The following is a 25122-nucleotide window of genomic DNA, read 5'->3' as shown; positions in this document are numbered from 1 at the left end:
CTGGGGTTAAGTTCACGGCAGAAACAGTTCATAATAGGTGCCTAGAGGCAGGACTCAAGTGATGTAAAGCTATAAAAAAGCCTTTTATCTATGAGAAGCAAAGGAGAGCCAGGCTGAAGTTTGCCAAAGACTATAAGGATTGGACCATAGAGGACTGGAGAAAGGTAATCTTCTCTGACAAGTCAAATTTTCAGCTTTGCCCAACACCTGGTCGTCTAATGCAGGGGTCCCCAACTCCAGTCCTCAAGGCCCACCAACAGGTCATGTTTTCAGGATTTCCTTTGCATTGCACAGGTGATGCAATTATTACCTGGGCAAGACTAAGGAAATCCTGAAAACATGACATGTTGGTGGGCCTTGAGGACTGGAGTTGGGGACCCCTGGTCTAATGGTTAGACTGAGACCTGGAGAAGCGCACAAGCCAGAGTGTCTTGCACCCACTGTGAAATTTGCTGGAGGATCGGTGATGATCTGTGGATGCTTCAGCAAGGCTGGAATTGGGCAGGTTAATATTTGCGAAGGACATATGAATCAAGCCACATACAAGGTTATCCTGGAAAAACTGTTGATTCATTCTGCTCAGGCAATGTTCCCCAACTCTGGGGACTGTTTTTTCCAGCACGACAATGCGCCATGCCACACAGTTAGGTCAATCAAGGTGTGGATGAAGAGCCACCACATCAAATCCCTGTCATGGCCAGCCCAATCTCCAGAACTGAACCCCATTGAAAACCTCTAGAATGTAATCAAAAGGAAGATTTAGGCTATGTGCACACGTTGCGGATTTTGCTGCGGATCAGCAGCTGTTTTCCATGCATTTTACAGTACCATGTAAACATATGGAAAACAAAATTTGCAGTGCATATGCTGTGGAAAAAAACGTGCGGAAAAGCAGCGGTGTTTTTTCCACAGCATGTCAATTCTTTGAGCTGATTCCACAGCGGTTTATACCTGCTCCTCAATAGGAATCAGCAGGTGTAAAACCGCAGGTACAAACCGAGGTAAATCCGCAGGTAATCCGCAGTGCGGTTTACCTGCGGATTTTGCAAAAACAGTGCGGAAAAATCCGCACACCAATCCGCAACGTGTGCACATAGCCCGATAGTCACAAGCCATCAAACAAAGAAGAACTGCTTACATTTTTGTGCCAGAAGCAGTGTGAAAGACTGGTGGAAAGCATGCCAAGACGCATGACAGCTGTGATTAAATATCATGGTTATTCCACAAAATATTGATTTCTGAACTCTTCCTGAGTTAAAACGTCAGTATTGTGGTTTCTAAATTTTAATTAATTTAAATAAATTATTTGAGGTCTGCAAGCAATGCATTATTTTGTTATTTCGACCATTTCTCCTTTTCAGAAAAAAATACAAACTTTATTGCTTGGAAATTCGGAGACATGTCAGAAGTTTATAGACTAAAATAATTTACATTTTACTCAAAAAAATACCTATAAAGAGAAAAATCAGAGAAACTGAAAATTTTGCAGTGGTATTTTAATTTTTGCCAGAGCTATACCTGTGCGTTGAGCTTTAGCTTACAGAACTGTAAAATTACCTGAAAAATCTAAAATTAAAATTTGTCTACGTTATTAAAAAGTTCTACAAACTAGTGAGACAAGGTTAGCTGTGCATGGAAAATTACCACCAATTTGTAGGAAGCCAAAGGCAGAGTTCACACAGCAGTTTGAGAAATATGGGAATTTCCAATTTCATTGTACATATGAACCAAAGGGTTCACTATTCAGATCACTCGCACGTTACTATGTGGGTGCGGTCTTTGATGTGTTATAACGGTAGTGACCTCATTGTGGAAAGGAAAAAACACAACAGGGAGGTTGTAACCATCACCCACGTGCAGATTTAGTGCTTGTGAAGAGCTGCAAGACTTTCAGATAAAACCCAGAGAGCTGGCTCTGGTCACATTAGCCCAAGACACTGTACAGATTTTAGGAACAGGTACCGTATATACACTTGAGTATAAGCCGAGACCCCTAATTTTGCCACAAAAAACTGGGAAAACTTGACTCGGGTATAAGTCTAGGGTGGGAAATGCAGCAGCTACTGGTAAATTAAGAAAAAAAAAAAAAAAAAAAAGATACAAATAAAAGTAAAATTAATTGAGACATCAGTAGGTTAAGTGTTTTTGAATATTGAATCAGGAGCCCCATATAATTGCTCCATACAGTTCATGATGGACCCCATAAGATGCTCCATAATAAAATATGCCCCATATAATGCTCCATAAAGTTTATGATGGGCCCCATAAGATGCTTCATAGAAAATATGCCCCATACAATGCTGCATAGATTGATTATGGCCCTGTAAGATGCTCCGTAGATAATGTGCCCCATACAATGCTGCATAGGTTGATTATGGCCCCATAAGATGCTCCATAGATAATGTGCCCCATACAATGCTGCATAGGTTGATTATGGCCCCATAAGATGCTCCATAGATAATGTGCCCCATACAATGCTGCATAGGTTGATTATGGCCCCATAAGATGCTCCATAGATAATGTGCCCCATACAATGCTGCATAGGTTGATTATGGCCCCATAAGATGCTCCATAGATAATGTGCCCCATACAATGCTGCATAGGTTGATTATGGCCCCATAAGATGCTCCATAGATAATGTGCCCCATACAATGCTGCATAGGTTGATTATGGCCCCATAAGATGCTCCATAGATAATGTGCCCCATACAATGCTGCACAGGTTGATTATGGCCCCATAAGATGCTCCATAGAAACATTTCCCCATATGCTGCAAAAAAAAAAAAAAAAAAAAATCACATACTCCCCTTTTGTCCTGAGCAGGCCCCCGGAACATGCAATATTCACCTGTCCGCGTTCCACCGCTGGGCGCCGCTGTGTCTTCCGCGTCCTCCGCAGTGACTGTTCAGGCAGAGGGCGGCACACACACTAATCGCGTCATCGCGCCCTCTGACCTGATCATCATAGGCAGAGGACGCAGAAGACACAGCGGCGGAACACGGACAGGTGAATATTGCGCAATACTCACCCTCCAGTCCCCATTATACTCACCTGCTCCCGGCGCGGTCCCTGGCAGCTTCTCACTGACAGGTGATCTCTGGCGCCCTCAGCTTCTTCCTGTGTTCAGCGGTCACATCGTACCGCTCATTAAAGTAATAAATGTGTCCATGTATCCGCTGAACACAGGAAGAAGCTGCGGGCGTCGGAGAAGCAGGAACGTGCAGAGACGCGCCAGGAGCAGGTAAGTATGATGTGACAGCTGCCGCTCACCCTACCCCGCCAACCCCCTGGGAAAATGACTCTAGTATAAGCCAAGAGGGGCACTTTCAGCCCCAAAAAATGGGCTGAAAATCTTGGCTTATACTCAAGCATATACGGTAATTGCAGCGAGTTCATGCAGCGGATATAGAAAATAGAAAAACTTACAGTCCAGTGGTTCGGAATTAGTCAGGTGCTTCTTAAACTGCTCGTTTAGGTCTTTGCTGACGCCAATGTCTTGAAACATTCGCTGCAATTTTGAGGTGTATTCAAAACCACATGCTTGCTGTAGAAGTAACAAAGGGATGTGAATAAAAGCCTGAAATATTAACAGTGAGACTAAAGGAACACGTCCGTGTATTCAAGCTCCCCAAACCACAGGCAGCAGGATTTCGAGCCTTTTGCACAATTACAGCCAGGCAGTCTCCTCCAATGTTCTGGCTGGAGACCATAGGAATAGACGTGACTACCCCGGCACCGCGCTTGGCCGGATTCTCCCTGCATCGCGGTACTTGGTCTCTCCAGTCATGTCTACTCCTACTGTCCCCGGCTGGATCTTATAGATTATAACAATGGTTACACTTTATCATGGATACTATTGACTTATCACATTAATCAGCAATGTCTCAGTAATGGGGAATTCTGTGTTCAGTGAAGACAGATTTTACCTGAGAATTAAGGGAGAATGAAATCAGTCCAGGAGAAGAGGATTTTTTTTTTTTTTACCCCTTAATAACTGGGTCAAATTTTTCAAATCTGACCAGCGACACTATGTGGCCTTAACTCTGGAGTGTTAAACCTCAGGATTAAGAGAACAATCCAGAGTCACAGCGCACAAAACAGGTAATAAATAACATTTCCCTCATGTCTGCCTTACACCAGCTGCACAATGTTATTTTACCACCTAAAAGTTGCCAACTTCTGAACAGGACGCTACAGCCGGCAGACTAAAGCCGTTATGTGGGCCAATCATCAGGACGGGGTCAAAGAAGGAGCCCCCCACTGTTAACCATCTAGATGCCATAGTTAATATTGACAGCAGAATCCTGGGAGTTAAATGGTCGTGGTCGGTGCCAACACTGATCCCGACTGATGAAGCAGCGTCAGCTATGTAGTGTACAGCCGACAGCTGAGGGAGGATACTCATATCTCAGGGCAGTAAAAAGACATACTGGCCGTCATCATGGGGTTAATGCCATATTACAAAATAACATGACAATTTATCTTCAGGTGATTCACAAAAAAATAACAAAATGTTGACTCTTTAAATTAGGTTTCATTTAACAAGTATACTCTGATTGTCTGAGAAAATCATAACATTGGGGGAGGAGGAGGCACGTCCAGCATGGACACCAATATTTGTGACACAAAAATTACTTGTGGGGCACATTTTACATCCTCTCCGGGACACTCCTCTATTTTAGCCACTTCAGAACTTCTGAGCTAAGGGTAAATGGGGTGTGAAGCATTAGCAGACCAGGTATGGGCTCACTGATGGATTCTCAGTTCACTTATTTGGCAGACAGGGTTTTTTGGCCAGGTTTATACACGATATGGCACAGTATGGCCTTACAAACCACAATGGTGTGATATTATGGCTACAAGTCTCATACCTTGTATATAGCGGATTTAATAAGGTCATGTATGTGAAGGCGAATTCTGACTGCAACCAATATGGAATTATACCTTTAATTTAGGACAATTGGTAAACTAATTGTCTATTGACATAGGAATTCATGGCAAGGATGCCCCTATTCTACGCTCTTTACCTAGTCCCCACCGGTGGGTGCTTTGTCATCTTATGATCACTATGGTAAACCAGTGATTGCCATTTACTACATACGGCTAGGAAGTGAGAAATCACCGTTTATGGGATTGTATTCTAAATGTGATGATACTAAAAGGGTTATTAACTATTTATTTACATACCATAGTCACCAGTGTAAAATATGACGACAGATACTCCCCCTCCTGCACCGGGTCTTCCAGCACTCAAGAGATTTTTGTGCAAGAACTGCAGTCAATCAGCAATTGTTAGGCCATGTTCACACAGTGCGTTTTTTACCGCGGAACCGCGGCGGTTTTGCCGCTGCGGTTCCGCAGCTGTTTTCCATGCAGGGTACAGTACACTGTACCCTATGGAAAACAGGACACACTGTGCACATGGTCCGGAAATTGTAAAAAAAAAGACGCGCTGAATAGCTCCCGGAAAAAAGAAGGAGCATGTCAATTCTTTTTCCGGAGCCGCAGCGGTTCTGCACCCATAGACCTCCATTGTGAGGTCCAAACCGCAGTAAAACCCGCAGATCAAAAATATATCTGCGGGTTTTACTGCGGTTTGATGTGCAGAACCGCTGCAGCAGGAAGTGCGGGGAGCGGGCGGAAGTGCGTGGGCGGAGTGTGGCTGCCCCCCCCGTGTTCCGATCCCGCCCCCCCGTGCTCCGATGCCCCCCCCCCGTGCTCCGATGCCCCCCCCAGTGCTCTGATGCCCCCCCCGTGCCCTAATCTCCCCCCCTTATACTCACCCGGCGTCCCGGTGTCCGTCCGGCCGTCTTATCCCTGGGCGCCGCCATCTTGCAAAATGGCGGGCGCATGCGCAGTGCGCCCGCCGAATCTGCCGGCCGGCAGATTCGTTCCAAAGTGCATTTTGATCACTGAGATATAACCTATCTCAGTGATCAAAATAAAAAAATAGTAAATGACACCCCCCCCCCTTTGTCACCCCCATAGGTAGGGACAATAAAAAAAATAAAGATTTTTTTTTTTTTTTTTTTCACTAAGGTTAGAATAGGGGTAGGGGTAGGGTTAGGGGTAGGGTTAGGGGTAGGGTTAGGGTTAGGGGTAGGGTTAGGGGTAGGGTTAGGGGTAGGGTTAGGGGTAGGGTTAGGGTTAGGGGTAGGGTTAGGGGTAGGGTTAGGGTTAGGGGTAGGGGTAGGGTTAGGGGTAGGGTTAGGGTTAGGGTTAGGGGTAGGGTTAGGGTATTTTCAGCCATTTTAACCCTAAAAAAATTCCTAGAAAACACACAGACTCTGGCTAGAAAACTGCATCAAAAAAACGCATCAAAAAACGCATCAAAAAACGCATCAAAAACGGACCAAAAAAGGACCAAAAAAAGGACCTGCGTTTTCTGCCAAGAGCTGCAGTTTTTTAAAAAACAGTCAGGAAAAAAAAAGGATGGAAATCCTGAACGTGTGAACATACCCTTAATGATCGACATTGCATTTGGTCAAAAGAAGGATATCGGAGGGAAGTGTAAGAACTGCAGCCCACGGGATAATGTCACGCGAGCGCCGGGAGACCTGGTGCAGACATCACAAGAAAGGAGCCGATGCAGAGGAGAGCATCTGTCCTTCGTATGTTACAAGAGGTGGCTGTCTGAGAAGTGGACAACCCCTTTAAAGTGTGAATATGAAGTTTTAAAAGTCATTGACAAAGATACATACTGTGAATAACACAATAGTAGCCTCTAAATGTGCCGCCAGGCTTCCCATTCCTATAGGACCATTAGGCCAACAAAGCTTTGTTAACTTCCGTATTTTTCGGACTACAAGACACACTTTTTTCCTCCAAAAATGTGGAGAAAATGGGGGGTGCGGGTCTTGTAGTCCAGATGTACCTACTCTGGCTGTAGTGGGGAGGCGGGGGAGCAGCGGGTCACAGAAGGCAGGTGTCGGCTGCTGCGGCTAACTCCTGTGCCCGCTGCTAAGGAGAAATTAATATCCACTGCATTCCACCCCCACGGTCACTGCTCCATATGCTAATTCTCTTGGATCTCTGCAGCATTAGACACTTTGGATCATCAGCTCCTCCTCACTATGCTCCGCTCCATCGGCCTCAAGGACACCGTTCTCTCCTGGTTCTCCTCCTATCTCTCTGACCGATCCTTCACTGTATCTTTTGCTGGTTCCTCCTCCTCTCACCTTCCCCTTACTGTTGGGGTTCCTCAAGGATCAGTCCTAGGCCCCCTCCTCTTCTTTGTATACTGCCCCTATTGGACAAACAATCAGTAGATTTTGTTTCCAGTACTCTCTATGCTGATGACACCCAATTATACAATTCTGCTCCTGATATCACGCCGGCCTTTTTAGAAAACACCAGCGATTGTCTTACTGCTATCTCCAACATCATGTCCTCCCCTCTATCTGAAACTGAACCTGTCAAAAACTGAACTCCTTGTGTTCTCTCGCTCTATTAACCTACCTTTGCCTGACATTGCCATCTCTGTGTGGTTCCACCATTAATCCCAAGTAACATGCCCGCTGTCTTGGGGTCATACTTGATTCCGAGCTTTCATTCACCCCCCACATCCGATCACTGGCTCGCTCTTCTTACCTGCATCTCAAAAACATTTCTAGAATTCGACCTTTTCTTACTTTCGACTCTGCAAAAACTCTTACTGTTTCACTTATTCATTCTCGTCTGGACTATTGTAACTCTCTACTAATCGGCCTCCCTCTTACCAAACTCTCCCCGCTCCAATCTCTCCTGAATGCTGCAGCCAGGATCATATTCCTGACCAACCGTTACACCGATGCCTCTACCTTGTGCCAGTCATTACACTGGTTACCCATCCACTCCAGAATCCAGTACAAAACTATTACCCTCATTCACAAAGGACTCCATGGCTCAGCACCACCCTACATCTCCCTGGTCTCAGCCTACCACCCTACCCGTGCTCCCCGTTCTGCTAATGACCTGAGGTTAATATCCTCAGTAATCAGAACCTCCCACTCCTGTCTCCAAGACTTTTCACGTGCTGCGCCAATTCTTTGGAATGCACTACCCAGGTTAATACAATTAATCCCCACAGTTTTAAGAGTGCCCTAAAAACACATTTGTTCAGACTGGCCTACCGCCTCAACACAACCTAACTATCCCTGTGTTGACCATTCCAAATTTTTTACCACAACCAGGTTCCTCGCATCATGTTCTCATACGCCTTATGCATTTAATAGCCCTGTGTCTGTACTGTTACATACTTTGGCTGATAACCTGTTCATGCAGCTTTACATGAAAACCCAATTATTACACTATGGTTGGTCCGAACAACGAAAGCAATTGTTACCATCCACCTCTCGTGTCTTCCTCATAGTTTGTAAGCTTGCAAGCAGGGCCCTCATTCCTCTTGGTATCTGTTTTGATCTATGTGTTTATCGTTATGCTGTAATGTCTATTGTCTGTACAAGTCCCCTCCAAAATGTAAAGGGCTGCAGAATATGTTGGCGCTATAGAAATAAAATCGTTATTATTATTATGGGCGTGGAGAGCAGTGAACATTCATTTCTCTTTAATAGCATCCTGGTATGCATAGCCCCATCCTTATCCTGGTATAATTAGCCTCCATTCCCGTCCTGGTATGCATAGCCCCATCAGAAAAAAAAAAACAAAAAAGAAAAACATACAAACATTACACTTAACTTCCTGCGCTCCTTTGCAGCGTCTAGTTCCGATGCCAGCAGCTGCTTTATGGTTGTAAGCAGCACATGGTAGGGACGTCATGCACGGCTTACTACAAGCCGAAAGACCGCTGCCGGAATGCTCACTGCTCCCCACACTGGGACTATGTGCATGGAGGGCAGTGAGTATTCATTGCTCTTTAGTAGTAAGCACAGCTTTAGCCTCAGTAGCCGGCTTCCAGCAGCTGCCGAGCTTTCAAGTGTGACGCTACTAAAGGGAATGAATATTCACTACATTCCACACCTATGGGAGTTAAATGCAGTGAATATTCATTCACTTTAGTAGCGTGTTCACGTGAAAGCCTAGCAGCTGCAGGGCTCCATGCACACCAGGATAGGGATGAGAGTGCCATGCACACCAGGATAGGGATGAGGGACCATGTATACCAGGATAGGGATGAGGGGGCCATTCATACCAGGATAGGGATGAGGGGGCCATGCATACCAGGATAGGGATGAGGGGGCCATGCATACCAGGATAGGGATGAGGGGGCCATTCATACCAGGATAGGGATGAGGGGGCCATTCATACCAGGATAGGGATGAGGGGGCCATTCATACCAGGATAGGGATGAGGGGGCCATTCATGCCAGGATAGGAGATATTAAGTACAGAATTAACCACAATTTTTTATTCAATTTTTTTTCTAATTTCCTTCTCTAAAACCTAGGTGCATCTTATAGTACGACAAATACAGTACACGTCTGGCACCATTGCCTTGGCAGTGATGGGGAGCCACTACTCAGACTGAGCGCCATTGCTTACTTTGAGTTTGGATATCATGCTTGCTTCTGCATCGTCGCTTGCACTGTTTTGATGAACGAGTCGCTTTGCAAGCATCTTTGCATAGAATTTCTGAAACACGTCCTTATCTTCAATATATTTGAAAACCACCATCTGTAAAAAGGAAAGAGCTTCAAATCTTCAGGCAGCTTCAGATTTTAGAAAGATAAAAAGCACAAAAACAATTAAAGCCAATGTAAAATTTACAAGCAGGGAAGCTTGCTGGCCTAAAAACACTGCATTTTCTAGAAAGGACAAGTGGGACCCCCCTCTTCTAATATTTTCTCCAATACACATTAAAAGTTGGCTGAACCCACTGATCTCAGACCAAAAAGTGTATAGGGGCACCCATAGCTAAGGATCAGGGAGTTGGTTTTAGCAGTCATCCAAAAGCGGCTTTCTCCACTTGTTGAACATACATGAACATGACGGATGGGAGTGGAGTCAGGACAGTTAGCAGTTTTCCAAAATCTGCGTAAAGCCACATGCACATTTGGCAAATTTTTACATCAGTATGTGTAAGCCAAAACCAGAAGTGGGTGATAAATACAGAAGTGGTGACGTGTTTCTACTATACTCTTCATCAGATTGCTCCACTCCTGGTTTTGGCTTACAAACACGGAGGTAAAATACTGACCAAATACTGAACGTGGGCGCATAGTACACAACATCTAATGTGGATATGTAGCTGCGGTGTGCGCATAGAAAAGAGACTTACAACTTGATTGAGAGTGTCTTCCAATTCTGCCTCTTCTGGGTTCTTAGAGCTGTGATAAGACAGAATATTGTATGAAGAACACACGAAGAAGCAATTGGGCAGTGCACGCGCTCCTAAGCGCACATGGCATTACTACATGTATACTCGTACTCACCTCTTCTTCAGTAGTGAATCACAATAACGGGCAAGCAGCTCTGGAGATTTGCTGGAAGACTGGGCCATTTTTGTCACAGCGTTGTTATTTATAAATCGGCCACAAGCCTAAAAACGATAAAAAAAATTTAAAAAAAGATTCATGTGAGGAACAATCCCAGGCTGCATGAGCCCAACAGTGCAGATACAACTAGTATATACACACCTACCTTATCTAGTGCTGCCACAAATCCAGCATCATTGTTAAAAGCAGACATAACTAGTGCATTATATTTCTTATGGACATCCAAAACTGTCTGTACATACATTTTCGGATCCTGGATAAAGGGGGAAAAGAAAAAAAAAAAAAATCAGATTTAACAAAGGGGAGCGCTCGGCTCCTGAGCCCCCGCCACACATGCGGACGCCTTACCAGGAGGTTAAGTCACATCCTAATGCGGGAAGAGGTTAGGCAACCAAACAAACGTTCAAGGAATAGAAACAGACAGGTCCTTTAAAATGTTAACATTCAGAAAAAGAGCCCATCCACAGGGCGTTGTCTAGGAGGCCCTTTTCATGCATTGGGATTTAGTCTGTGGACCCCAGCAGGCCTTTAGAAGGCTACAAGGAAACTACAGCTCAGAGTCCAATACTTGCATTTTGTGCTGCTTCCCCACATTTCTCTATGGCCGCAAGTCCCTGATTGTGGATATGTGTTTCTAAAAGCTTTTTCAGTTCTCCCAAGCCATCTTGAATTCTTGATACAAGATTGTACATTCGCCCCAAATCTGCAAGACAAATTGTTCATCAGTCATTTACCCCACAACAGCGCATTAACCCCTTCACCCCAAAGCCTGTTTTCACCTAAGTGACAGGGCCAATTTTTACAATTCTGACCACTGTCACTTTATGAGGTCATAACTCTGAAACACTTCAACGGATCCTGGTGATTCTGACACTGTTTTCTCGTGACATATTGTACTTCATGATGGTGGTAAAACTTCTTCGATATGACTTGCATTTATTTGTGAAAAAAAAAAAAATTTGTCGGAAATTATGAAAATTTAGCAATTTTCAAACTCTTAGTTTTTATGCCCTTAAATTAGAGAGTTATATCACATAATATAGTTAATAAACAACATTTCCCACATGTCTGCTTTACATCAGCACAATTTTGGAAACAATTTTTTTTTGTTAGGACGTTATAAGGGTTAAAAGTTGACCAGCGATTTCTCATTTTTGCAACAAAATTTGCAAAACCATTTTTTTACGGACCACCTCACACTTGAAGTGACTTTGAGGGGTCTATATGACAGAAAATGCCCAAAAGTGACACCATTCTAAAAACTGCACCCCTCAAGGTACTCAAAACCACATTCAAAAAGTTTATTAACCCTTCAGGTGCTTCACAGGAATTTTTTGAATGTTTAAAAAAATTGAACATTTAACACTTTTTCACAAAATTTTTACTTCAGGTCCAATTTGTTTCATTTTACCAAGGGTAACAGGAGAAATTGGACCACAAAAGTCGTTGTACAATTTGTCCTGAGTACGCCGATACCCCATATGTGGGGGTAAACCACTGTTTGGGCACATGGCAGAGCTCGGAAGGGAAGGAGCGCCATTTGACTTTTCAATGCAAGATTTGCTGGAATTGAGATCGGAGCCCATGTCACGATTGGAGAGCCCCTGATGTGCCTAAACAGTGGAAACCCCCACAAGTGACACCATTTTGGAAAGTAGACCCCCTAAGGAACTAATCTAGATGTGTGGTGAGCACTTTGAACCTCCAAGTGCTTCACAGAAGTTTATAATGTAGAGCCGTAAAAAATTTTTTTTTATTAATTTTCACAAAAAATTCTTTTTGCCCCAAATTTTTTATTTTCCCAAGGGTAAAAGGATAAATTGGACCCCAAAAGTTGTTGTGCAATTTGTCCTGAGTACGTCGATACTTCATATATGGGGATAAACCACTGTTTGAGCGCATGGCAGAGCTCGGAAGGGAAGGAGTGCCATTTGACTTTTCAATGCAAAATTGGCGGGAATTGAGATCGGACGCCATGTCGCATTTGGAGAGCCCCTGACGTGCCTTAACAGTGGAAACCCCCCACAAGTGACCCCATTTTGGAAAGAAGACCCCCTAAGGAAGTTATCTAGATGTGTGGTGAGCACTTTTAACCCCCAATTGTTTCACTAAAGTTTAGAATGTAGCATTGTGAAAATTAAAAAATCATTTTTTCTTTCCACAAAATGATGTTTTAGCCCGCAATTTTTTTTTCCCAAGGGTAACAGGAGAAATTGGACCACAAATGTTATTGTCCAATTTGTCCTGAGTACGCTGATACCCCACAAGTGGGGGGGAACCACCGTTTGAGTGCATGGCAGAGCTCGGAAGGGAAGGAGCACCGTTTGAAATGCAGACTTAGATGGAATGGACTGCAGGTGTCATGTTGCATTTGCAGAGCCCCTGATGTACCTAAACAGTAGAAACCCACCACAAGTGACCCCATATTGGAAACTAGACCCCCCAAGGAACTTATCTAGATGTGTTGTGAGAGCTTTGAACCAACAAGTGTTTCACTACAGTTTATAACGCAGAGCCGTGAAAATAAAAAATATTTTTTTTTCCACGAAAATGATATTTATTTATTTTCCCAAGGCTAACAGGACAAATTGGACCCCAAAAGTTGTTGTCCAACTTGTCCTGAGAACGCTGATACCCCATATGTTGGGGGGAACCACTGTTTGGGCACACAGGAGAACTCGGAAGGGAAGGAGCACTGTTTTACTTTTTCAAAGCAGAATTGGCTGGAATTGAGATCGGATGCCCCCTGATGTGCCTAAACAGTGGAAACCCGGAATTATAACTGAAACCCTAACCCCAGCCCTAACCCTAGCCCTAACCCTAGCCCTAGCACTAATGGGAAAATGGAAATAAATACATTTTTTTACATTTTATTATTTTTCCGTAAGTAAGGGGGTGATGAAGGGGGGTTTGATTTACTTTTATAGCGTTTTTTTGGCGGATTTTTATGATTGGCAGCTGTCACACACTAAAAGACGCTTTTTATTGCAAAAAATAGTTTTTGCATCACCACATTTTGAGAGCTATAATTTATCCATATTTTGGCCCACAGAGTCATATGAGGTCTTGTTTTTTGCGGGACGAGTTGACGTTTTTATTGGTAACATTTTCGGGCAGATGACATTTTTTGATCGCTTTTTATTCCGATTTTTGGGAGGCGGAATGAACAAAAACCAGCAATTCCTGAATTTCTTTTAGGGGGGGCGTTTATACCGTAAAATGGATAAAGCAGTTTTATTCTTCGGGTCAGTACGATTACAGCGATACCTCATTTATATCCGTCGTTTTGATCGCGTGTTATTCCACTTTTTGTTCGCCTGTATGATAATAAAGCGTTGTTTTTTGCCTTTTTTTTTTTTTTGCGGTGTTCACTGAAGGGGTTAACTAGTGGGATAGTTTTATAGAGCGGGTCGTTACGGACGCGGCGATACCAAATATGTGTACATTTATTGTTTTTTTTTTTTTTTTTTTTACATAAATAAATGGATTTATTGGGAAATGTTTTTTTTTTTTTTATTTGGGGATATTTTTTTTATTTTTTTTTTTACACATTCTATTTTTTTTTTTTTTTTTACTTTCTAACATTGTCCCAGGGTGGGACATCTCTGTATTAGATCAGATCGTTAATCTGACACTGTGCATAGCACACTGTCAGATCAACGATCTGACAGGCAGCTTAGCTGGCTCTCCAGCGCCTGCTCTCAGCAGGCGCCGGCTAGCCAGGTCACTTCATGACCCGGAAGGAGTCCGGCGGCCATCTTGGATCCGGGGACTCCTTCCAGGTCACCGGAGCAACGCGATCTCATTGCGTTGCTCCGGTGGGAGAGCGCAGGGAGCCCCCGTCCCTGCGCGATCCCCCTCTATGCCGCTGTCACTACTGACAGCGGCATCAGAGGGGTTAAATGCCCGCGATCGTCGATAGCGCCGATCGTGGGCATTGCTGCGGGGTGTCAGCTGTCGTATACAGCTGACACCCGCACCCGATCACCGCGGCGCTCAGCGCGAGACCGCGGTGATCGGTGCGCCGTACTAGTACTGCTGCTGGCACTAATGCAGTGCCGGCAGCGCAGTACTAGTACGGCGCATGTCGCGAAGGGGTTAACTACTTATACATTGTAGGAGAAAAGCTACAATGTAGGAGGAAAAAGAAAATGGGCAGCTGAAAAATGAGAATCTGGGATCCCAGGCGTTCTTCGCTTTCTATACAGTTAATGGTTCAGGTGGGAAAATCTCCTAGTCCCATCACAGTCATTATACCTTATAAATAAAGCTAAAAAAATATCTTGGGAGGTCAAAATACTTATTTTTTCGTCAGTCTCAACGAGTGTACAACTCCAAGTAATTAGTAATTGATAATGTGGGCTGTTAAATGGTCACCTGTTCTGAAATTTGGGGGTAGAGAGATATCACTGCTTTAGTTGCGCCTATACTTTTTGGGCATCAGAATACTAGCTCACCATCTAGTTCTCCCAACTTTATCCTGTCAATGAATAAGCACAACCGGGCGTAGCAGGAGTTACGCTACTGCCTGATATACTATGGAGACGACGCGCACTGGCGAGCATGACCTTTTATTACATAATCAATAAGAATTGAATCACCTTCATTCTTATCTGCGTCTAGTAAATTCTGGAACTCCGTGTGGAAAATCTCCAGATGTTTCTCAATCAGAACTTGTTCACATTTTCGTGCTAGCTCATCCTGTGTGCTCTCGTGAAGGTACACCTGTACCCGCCTCTGCTCCTCCAGAAGCCGGGCCTCAGCCTATGGGTCAGTAAGGAAAAAAAATAAGTACAATTGTCACGGATCCCTTCTCCGTGGTGTCACTTATTCGTCACGTGCCCGCTCTCACACATGACTTAGGGTTGTGCCTGCAAGGGTTAATCTATCTCCCCACTCTCAGTCCAGCATTCAACCTCTGTCCTATGCTGTAATGGGAGCATAAATCACACACAGACTCAGGCCACACACCCGCTCATACGCGCTGCGACCACTCATCGAATACACGGGCGATGAGTCCCGAACTAATAATAATACTAATAAAAATATGTCCATCACTCATAAGGCTCACACCTTTAGGCTAAGGATTCTTTTAGAACATTCAAGGTTCAACTTGTTAAAGTTTTATAATTTAATAACAAAAGGTTCAATGCTTACAATAAGAAAAAGGTATAAAAATATGATAATAAAAAGACATACAACTTATGCAAAACAGTGTCAAAATAAACAGGAGAAAAACTTACAGAAATCATCTAACTGGTAGTCTGCTTTCTGCTCCCTGAGGGGGCGGGGGTGAATGGAGTTGGTGGAACACATCAGGTCCTCGGGCTGCCCTCACATGTGAATACAATTCTCTGTCTGCAGCCTAAATGTATAACTTTGGTCTGAGGTCAGGTTTCTAGACCGGCCCCTCAGGCCAATATCATAACTGCTGTCTGTTTGATTGGGCCACGGCCGCGCCCCCAATGAATATTATTTTCTCTTGTGGAAAGATTCTCAGGGATACATTCCCTCAGGCCGCAATTAGCGTCTCACTTCCAAGACCTAGAAGGTGCCAAATGTTGCTTTTCTTCTCGGCCCTAGCTAGACCCCCTGGTGAGATATGGAGGCAGAATTTCTACTAGTCCCAAGGAAGTACCTATTAACACCTAGGTGTGACTTGCCTTCAGGACAGATGTTACATTATCACTAGTCACACATATAACCCTAGATATATATATGTATATATATATATATATATATATATATATATATATATATATATATATATATATATATATATATATATATATATACACACACACACATTTCACCACAGTCCCCATCTGTCAGTCATACTCAGGTGTGATTTCACAGAAAATTTCTTCTATTTTGCAAAACAAAACAACATTGATAAGTGCAGATACATTTATGCGTATAACTAGAAAGTCTCATGTTAAGAGATTTTGAGAGTGTGGACTTTCATTGAGTGGTCTTACTTTCAACGTTCAGGAGCGCAGCGTTCTAACTCACGGCTCCCTGCTTGCGAGGGGGCGCTACGTGCTCCTGACAGTCCAGGTGATGGTAGGATTGAGCCGCTGTCTTGGGTCTGTGTGCTCCGTCATGCTACTAGGTAGCGCTGCCTCTGCAGATTCAGGAGCACAGGGCGCTGTCCTATACAGCGATCCTGCCAGAGCGGAGCCTGCAAGTTGTATACCAAACACCTTGCAAGCACACACCTCTTGCTTGGGAAATGGACGATGTCTGAAGTGGCTGGTAACCTTGGCAATAAGATGTAAACTAAAGAATTAATTTTAGACAGAGGGGACATTTAGAGTTGCTTGTTCTTATATCAGGGCTGGTAGCATTAAGGTAACTGCCCATATTTCAGAAGCAAATACTGACTACAGTGTATAGCAGCTCACTTTCTTTAAGGGAAGAAATAGCAAAGCAGGCAGTAGGGGGTTAATGGAAGCTGTCTGCTTGAGCAGATGAGAAAAGCAGCCATGCAAACACTGCCAGCACTGAACTCACCTTCTTCATGTATTCTGTGACTGGGTTCTGCTGCAGAAACTCTGTGCTTTCCCTTGTGTAGAACCTCTCTGTGTCGGCCAAAAACTGGGACTCAAAAGACTCTTTGTACACGGTCAACGTTGGGCCTTTGGCAAACGCATCATCTTCATTCAAGCCCAGCTCAACTGAAAATATATAACAGACAGTGTCAGCCATGGCTCCAAGTAAGCGTGGTACCAAGTAGCCTTCAGCACAATGTTCACATTCACCAATAACTACTGTGCTGGGGTCAACGTGGAAGCTCACCTTCTACGAGGATAAAATGGTCAGTATCGCATGCCCAGATCAGTCTACAGTTACAAGACTGCAGATATGTGGGGGTATGGATCTTAAACACCCCAACAATTTCTCAAAAACACAGAAGTGTGCAGCACGGGGGACAGGGGCACATAGCTCTCGCTTGAGCGTGTACAGAGCAGAGTATGGATACACCAGAAAGTCACAAACGTCCCCATTTTGTGCACGCTCCTGCCCTCCCAAGCTGCACACTTCTCCGCTGGTTTTCTGGCAATAGGCAGTGGTCTCAAGACCCGTACCACCCATCTATCCTTAGGCATGTGAAGTGTCGGCAAAATATAAAGCAGAAACATTTCTTCTAAGAATAAAAGCTATTCTTTATTTGCAGATAAGGGTCTGTGTCATTAGCCAGCATGACTTCACTTTTTGTTAACTATAAGGCTACGTTCACATTCGCGTCTTTGGATGCAGCGTCGTCGCCGCAACGCACGACGGAAGTGAAACGCATGCAAGAACGCATTGTTTTGTGACGCATGCGTCCATTTTGGCTTGATTTTGGACGCAAAAAAAATGCAACTTGCTGAGTCCTCTGCGCCCTGACGCTTGCGCCAAAAATGACGCATGCGTCACAAAACGCAAGACAACGCATGTCCACGCGCCCCCATGTTAAATATAGGGGCGCATGACGCATGCGTCGCCGAACCTGCACCCGACGCAACGCAAATGTGAACGTAGCCCAAGACACACCTCAGGTATAAACAGCAGAAAACAGAAAAATATTTCCTACTAATTAAATTTTCCTTGGTGGTGTAATGACCAGGAGGGGTCAATATCACTAATTTAATGCACTAGGGTAGAACAGGGAGGTAGTAGATCTCTTGTGTTTCTCCACAGCATATGCATTGTACAGATGTAGCTTCACAGTATGCACACTGTACACTCTGCAATGCACCATACATGCATACTCAGCTTTGTTACATACACACAGCTCAGCTACATCATCAAAACACCACTCACAGTTCCACGACAACACATTCTGCTCAGCTACTTCAAAACATACATACTATATACATTACTAATGGTGGAAGTCCCTGCAGACAGGTGACTGATCACATGATCTGAATGGCCTTCCAGCTATTCAGGACGTGCTATATCAGTGCAGGTCCGTGTAGCTTCCTCTCTTGCATTGCACAGATCAGATTGATCAGTGTCAGCAGGAGAGCACAGTTCTCAGGAATTGGGGAGTTTGCCCCATCAGCTTTATCCTCGATCGCGCTAAGCTGCCTCCAGACTATAAGACGCACACACTTTTCAGCAAGATTTTTTTCTTGCTTTAAAGTGCAACTTAAGTCCAAAACAAAGTGCATGGATCCATAAATGTGTTTCAATTTTTCCCAAAACTTAATGACTCTTAAAACTCAAGGACACAAAGCAAACAAAATTCTCAAAGCTATAATATGATTCTCATAACATGGTATCTCTGCTTTCCATCAGTTCTCGTTTTTGAAGTGACAGTGCAATTTCCTGGTGCTGTGTGAATTAAGTTTGTAGTTAGAAAGGTTCTCTGAAGACTGCACTTACCATAAGACTGTACAACTCCACTTATGAGCCTGGTGTTGATCGTTTCTCCATTGCGCTCCTTTTCAATTAGTTTCAGTACTGCATTTGTCACCTAAATAGTCAAACACAATTTTATTATCAGGACAAAAATCTGATCATTCATTAAAAGGGATTGGTCTTCTCTTAGAAGTTAAAATTGCTAAGTGATTGTAAAACCAAGCAAAGTTGCAATGTACAGTATTAAAAAAAAAAAAAACTTTGTCGTCAAATGTTATCTGCCACCTCAGAGGTGGCAGGTCTCCTAGGCAAGGAATGATGAAACTGGCCATCCTTAGTCCACATGCACTTCTTCCATGCTGCTGAGACAATACTGACTGCTAGTAACCTGGGAGAATACTCAGAGAAAGCCGTCAGTCCTCAGGAGCACAGGCTGCTCAACTTTTGTACAAAGATCATCCATTTCTTTTTCTACTGTATAGGTCCAGACCACTAAAAATGATTTTTGCGGGACAAGCTGTACTTTTGAAGACACCATTTATTTTATTATGTGATGCTCAGGAAAGTGGGAAAAAATTAAGTGCAAACAAGTGCAATTCCACCATTTTAATTACTATGTTCACTGTATGGTAAAACTGATCTTGCAATAGGATTCTTCAGGTCAGCATATTACGCAGATACCAAGTCTGGATGTATGTATACTTTTTTTTTTTAAACTTAAGTGATCTTTCGGAGATCCGTAAAGTTTACGGGATATGGGCCTGCAGGAGGGCTTATTTTTTGCAGCCAAAGAGGCCGTTTTTACAGATACCACTTTGGGGTACATATGATGTTTTGATCGCCTCTTATTGCAAAGTTGCAGAGGCCAAGACGTAATTGTTAGCATTTTATATTTTTTCTTCTCATTATGCAGTTTGCCAAGCAGATTTATTTTCTACTTTGATAGATCGGACTTTTACGAACGCAGAAATAACGTGTATTTGTTTTTATCAATTTCTATATTTGTAATAGGGCAAAAGGGGGGAAGAGTTTAACATTTACCGTATTTTTTCACTGCTGTATTTAGTAGTCCCCTAAGGGGACTTGAAGCTGCGATCGTCTGATTGCTCGTACTAAACAGTGCATCAACAATGCTATGTAAAGTGAAAATTATGGTCTCCTGTCATGCAACTCGCTGGCGCCCGCAATCACGGCAGGGAAGGACACCCCCCCCCCATTGTAAAATGCAACCGTCAAAGATTGACAGCAGCATTTAACAGCTTAACAGTAGAGGGTGAAGTGCTGCTTTACTCACGGCTGTTAGAGGCCCATGACGGCTGACTAAAGCCTGGGTTAATCAGTTGCCAGGTTTGTGTCACCAATTTGAGACCGTGAGTCCAGTGATGTATCACTTACTGGGCTGCTTGCTGCAGTTTTGATAAAATCACTAGGGGACTAGTAATCCCCTTCAAGTTCATGAGCTCTATATTACCTCGCCTCAGCACTTGTTGGCATCTTCCCTTCTATGCACAGTGTATACAGAAAACTGCCAACTAGTGGTGGGAGAACACAGAGCTCAGCAATTGGAGAAGTGGTAGATCTACAGCAGACAAAACATCCAACAGATTCCCTATAACGTGTGTATTTTACCCCACCTCTACTGAACAATAATAATTGGGATGTGCGCACATGGTGTGTTGATCTGCACTAAATTGCAAAGTTGCCCGCAGGATGCGTTTTTTTTCTCCATAGACTTGCATTAGCAATGCATGGCCACACGTCGCATCCGTCGTGCGACGGATGCGTCGTGTTTTGGTGGACCGTCGGCACAAAAAACGTTACATGTAACTTTCTTTTTGTGCGTCGCGTCCACCATTTTCGACCGCGCATGCATGGCCGAAACTCCGCCCCTTCCTCCCCTGACTGCAGAATGTCAGGGCACAAATTTCACAACGTGCGTCGGCCCAACGCATAGCGACGGGCCCGTACCAACACAAGTGTGAAAGTAGCCTTAGAGAAAGTTTTTCAGCACCTCAATACTAGCGACCTATGGGAACTGAACCCTCCGTGTAGCCGACAGCGCCCTATTAATCTTATAGTAGTTGTGCCTGGTATTGCAGCTTATCAAATTCACTCAATGTACAGACAGGATAAAAAGGAGGCGACAGTGACTGAGAAGGGGATGTCCGAGCAGTCGACAACCCCCTCAAAGTTTTAAAATAAACATTTCCATAAAAAAATCCTAAAGCTCAATGGTGCACAGATATTGTAAACAATGTGGTAAAACTTTTTTTTTATTTAAAAAAAAAAGCCTACTGTAATTACCTGTTTATTCAAGGGCCGGAAGAGGCAATCTCTCCAGGTGACTAAGGCAAGCTGAGAGGAAAAATAAATAATATCAGATGCTACTTCAAAGCACCAATAACGCTCCAGCGCTGTACGGACAGGACCTGGTAACTGGGCTTTCTGTACAGCGAGTTTTACAAACTCAGACTCTTACCGAGTAAATTTCATATATTCCTTTCCGGCCTTCATCGCATTCACGACGAACCCAATGCCGGTTGAGATATGCACAGATCCCATTTAAAACTTTACTAGAAAACCGATAGTCCTCCCATTGCTGTGTGTAAAACTTAAGAACACTCTCATCCATTAAATCTTCACCATCCTGAAAAAGGAGGACATTATAGGTCAATATACATCTAAGCAGATTGTAAAACTTTGGAGTCAATTCATAAAAGCTGCGGAAAAGCTTTGAAAAGTCCCAAAACTTTTACCCAACTTTTTATGCGACGGAATACTGAATGTAACATGAAAGCGCTTACCTTTAAGAGGTTTGTCAAATAACTTTTCAAAAACTCTTTTAGCCTTTTGTAAAGTTCAAGACCAACAAACTGGGCTCCTCCTGGGGTCTGGCCTTTCTTGGATTTTGATGGTGGTACTCCAGCACCCCGTGCCTGGTTAGACTGGTGTACACTGGTACAGTAGTTATAAACATGACTGACAGCAGAGGTTAAGGAAAAGAAAAACACGATAAAAAAAAGATTAAATAAGACCATACAATACTGTATTTTCCAGGGCTGTGGAGTCGGAGCCCATTTTGATGGAGTCGGTATAATAAGGACAGACTCCTAAAATTTATAATAAATTGGGTACAGTAGTTCAATGCAGTTTGTGGGGAATATTTTTTTCATAAAAATTTGGGAAAGTTATAAAATGTCTGCTCTATTCCTGATCTAAGGTCTAGACTTAGCGAAGATGAATCTGTGCTGCAGTTTATGTTCATAAGTAGTGAAGCTGCTCCTCTACAGATAAGGCCAGGTTCACATTGCGTTAACAGCAGCCCGTTCAACACATGCGTAAAACGGGCTGCGTTAACGCAAGTGCCGACATGCCATCGCGCTAACGCAGATAGAGCTAGCAGATGCTGTATCTGCGCTAGCGGTGACAGACTCGGAAATGCTGCAGCCCGCGTCCCAGGGTCCGTCACTCATCGCTAGCGATGCGTCCGACAGAGATTAATGGCAGCGTTAACGGACTGCTTGGACGTAATGTGAACTCAGCCTAAGGGGGAAAAAAAATAAAACACAGGGAAGGAAAGCCTACATTCATCTCAGAACTTCTGCAGGATTAAGGAAGGTAACTATTTCATAAAGCATATCTAAACTTTCAAAAAACTGTATATATCAATAGTACACTAAATATGTGGTCTCTGTATTATTGATGTTTTAGTTAGTTTTTCCTCTTAGCTCATGTTTGGAGAAATTAGATGCTCTGATGGCATATTCTATGTATAGTGTATATAGGGGGATAAACTGTTTTCTAACGTCTCAAATTCAGATATACAGTAACAGGATCGAGGAGAACATATATATTTTTGCGTGTGTTCTGTAATATGATTCAGCACAAACATGCTTCCTTCCTCCTCCCCTCTTGATAGACTGAAGAAATACGATGTGAAGAATTTAGTGAGCTGTACTCCGAAACAAGCTTGTTCAGACTAAAGCTATCCAACAACATATTTTACAAACTTTATACTAATCTGTCCTATTGATTTATGCAAAAATTGTTTTATTTCTGTCTTAAATTATATACAGTGCATGATTCCCTATTCTTGCAAGAATTACAATATAATTTTTTTTTATTTTTTTTTTACAGGACAAAATTTTGAGAGCGAATTTACATAATTACAATGTTTAAGAAGCATCTTATGAAGTCAGCTGTATTTGAGCATTTCACAGTGACTCAAGATAAAAAAAACATTTTGTGTGTCACTGTATAAGTGACCAAGATGAAAACAAATGCTGTGATGCCAAAATAAGTGCATACTCAGGCAGTGGTAAAAATGCTCCTTCAAGAGCTTTCAATCTAAAAAGACATTTACAACGCTGCCACCCAGAAGTTTACAAAGCCGTGAAAAAGATCACAGCAGCACCAAGAAACCAGCAATTCCCGCCAGGCAAAGGAGGAGGAGGAAAGAACGTCTCAAACATCAGTTAAAAGATATTTTGTCAGTGACAAAGTTACTGTAACTGACAGCAGATGTGTTTAAAAGACAGCTCATCGAGCTTGTTGTGAAGGACAGTGTAACATTATCATTATTTGCACGACCAGCTTTTGCTACAGCGCTTAATGGAGAAATGGCCCGCAAACTTGGGGTTTCTCTGGAAAGAGAAAGTATTAGAAAATTAGTTATTGAAGAAGCCCTTAACCAAAAGGAAGATCTTGAAAAGACTCAAGAGACGCTTTGCGTTTCTTAAAATGGATGCCTGCACACGTCACAGAGAACTATTTTGCTATCAACGTTCGATATGTTGGTGACAACAAAAAATTGTTACTAAGGGTACCGTCACACAGTGGCATTTTGATCGCTACGTCGGCACGAATCGTGACGCTCCAGCATCGTAACAATATCGCTCCAGTGTCGTAGACTGCTGTCACACTTTGCAATGTACGACGCTGGAGCGATAATTTCATGACGTATGTGCGATGTAGAAGCCGTTGGTTACTATGCGCACATCGTATACAATATCGTGCACACCTTTGTTACACCATGCGATCATGCCGTCACAGCGGGACACTAGACGACGAAAGAAAGTTTCAAACGATCTGCTACGACGTACGATTCTCAGCGGGGTCCCTGATCGCAGGAGCGTGTCAGACACTGCGAGATCGTAACTATATCGCTGGAACGTCACGAATCGTGCCATCGTAGCGATCAAAATGCCACTGTGTGACGGTACCCTAAGACTCATCACAGCAGCCAGTTTCTCCAGACCTTAGTGGAAAAAGTCCTGCAAGATTATGAACTCAAAGAACAGGTTCTTGCTATTGTAACTGATAATGCTTCAAACATGATAAGTACAATTAAGCTGATGAATGAGAATAATGAAGGTGAACAGCAGCTAGAAGAACATTTCACATTGTTTGTTGGAGATGTTCCCATAACAGAGGAACAAACAGATACTACAGAAGAACAGCAAAATGATTCTTTACAATTAGATAATCTTATTGAAGCTGCTCCAGATGAGAAGTTTGATTTCGACAAGTATTTGGATGAAATGGAGCAGGAAAAGCATTGCTGCAGGGAAAAAGATTCCACTCCCATAGAAAACAGATTGACCATATTTCAGCAAATTTTTTTGACTTGCTCTCAAAGTAGTAGAAGAGTTCAATCGTTCATCAAAACTGACTGTACACGAGGCAATTCATTTATACCCTGAAATTGAGAGAGATGCTGCCCATGTGGTTACTGCTTTGCCACCAACCCAAGTTAGTGTAGACAGGTTGTTCTCTAGCCTTAAAATAATTTGGTCAGATTTGAGGTCATCTATAAAAAGGAGGATCTGATGGAGGCGATACCATTTCTCAGAACAAATTCATAGACTGCACAAATGCTATTCAGTACGTTTTTGTTGAAAACTTTTTTTTCCACTTACTGCAGAGTGTATAATTGTAAATATGCAAAAGTGTTTTTTTTTTTGTTCTAAAGTTGTATTCCAAGAAATATATTTTATGTTCTATCTAAATGGCTTGATTATTTTATCATAATAATGATTAAAGCCTGATGTTACCATTTTACTACAGTAAATTTATCACTTAAACATGAGCCATGAATGAGGGAGTCTGAGTCGTGGAGTCAGTGTCATGGGAATTGAGGAGTCGGAGGTTTGGCTTACTGACTCCATAGCCCTGGTACTTTCAAAAGAATAAGCAACAGGTAAATTAGATGTAGTGTTGGCTTTACTGGAGGATACAGCAGGCAGGCGTAGAAACGGTGGCTGGATCATTAGCAGATTTGTCTGGCACATTTATCACCATATGATGCAATATATCGGGATGGGGGAAGGATGAAGACATTTCGAC

General features: G+C 43.2%; 1 protein-coding gene across 3 annotated transcripts in view; it reads right to left on the bottom strand.

The window, feature by feature from the left end:
* Positions 1-25122, bottom strand: part of LOC138642143 (cullin-1) — a 101286-nt gene that overhangs the window by 14381 nt on the left and 61783 nt on the right. For all 3 annotated transcript variants that reach the window (XM_069730094.1, XM_069730095.1, XM_069730093.1), the window contains 12 exons: positions 21582-21756; positions 21257-21424; positions 21082-21132; positions 18802-18892; positions 16945-17108; positions 15033-15195; positions 11004-11134; positions 10577-10684; positions 10369-10475; positions 10215-10263; positions 9479-9610; positions 3426-3543 (listed from right to left, as the gene is read on the bottom strand). In XM_069730094.1, coding sequence (XP_069586195.1) covers positions 3426-3543; positions 9479-9610; positions 10215-10263; positions 10369-10475; positions 10577-10684; positions 11004-11134; positions 15033-15195; positions 16945-17108; positions 18802-18892; positions 21082-21132; positions 21257-21424; positions 21582-21756 — 1457 coding nt within the window. The remainder of the gene's footprint in view (positions 1-3425; positions 3544-9478; positions 9611-10214; positions 10264-10368; positions 10476-10576; positions 10685-11003; positions 11135-15032; positions 15196-16944; positions 17109-18801; positions 18893-21081; positions 21133-21256; positions 21425-21581; positions 21757-25122) is intronic.

Source organism: Ranitomeya imitator, chromosome 6 (genome assembly GCF_032444005.1).
Source record: "Ranitomeya imitator isolate aRanImi1 chromosome 6, aRanImi1.pri, whole genome shotgun sequence".
Classification (NCBI taxonomy): Eukaryota; Metazoa; Chordata; class Amphibia; order Anura; family Dendrobatidae; genus Ranitomeya; species Ranitomeya imitator.
The sequence above is the reverse complement of the archived record's forward strand: the minus strand, read 5'-3'. Positions and strand labels throughout refer to the sequence as shown.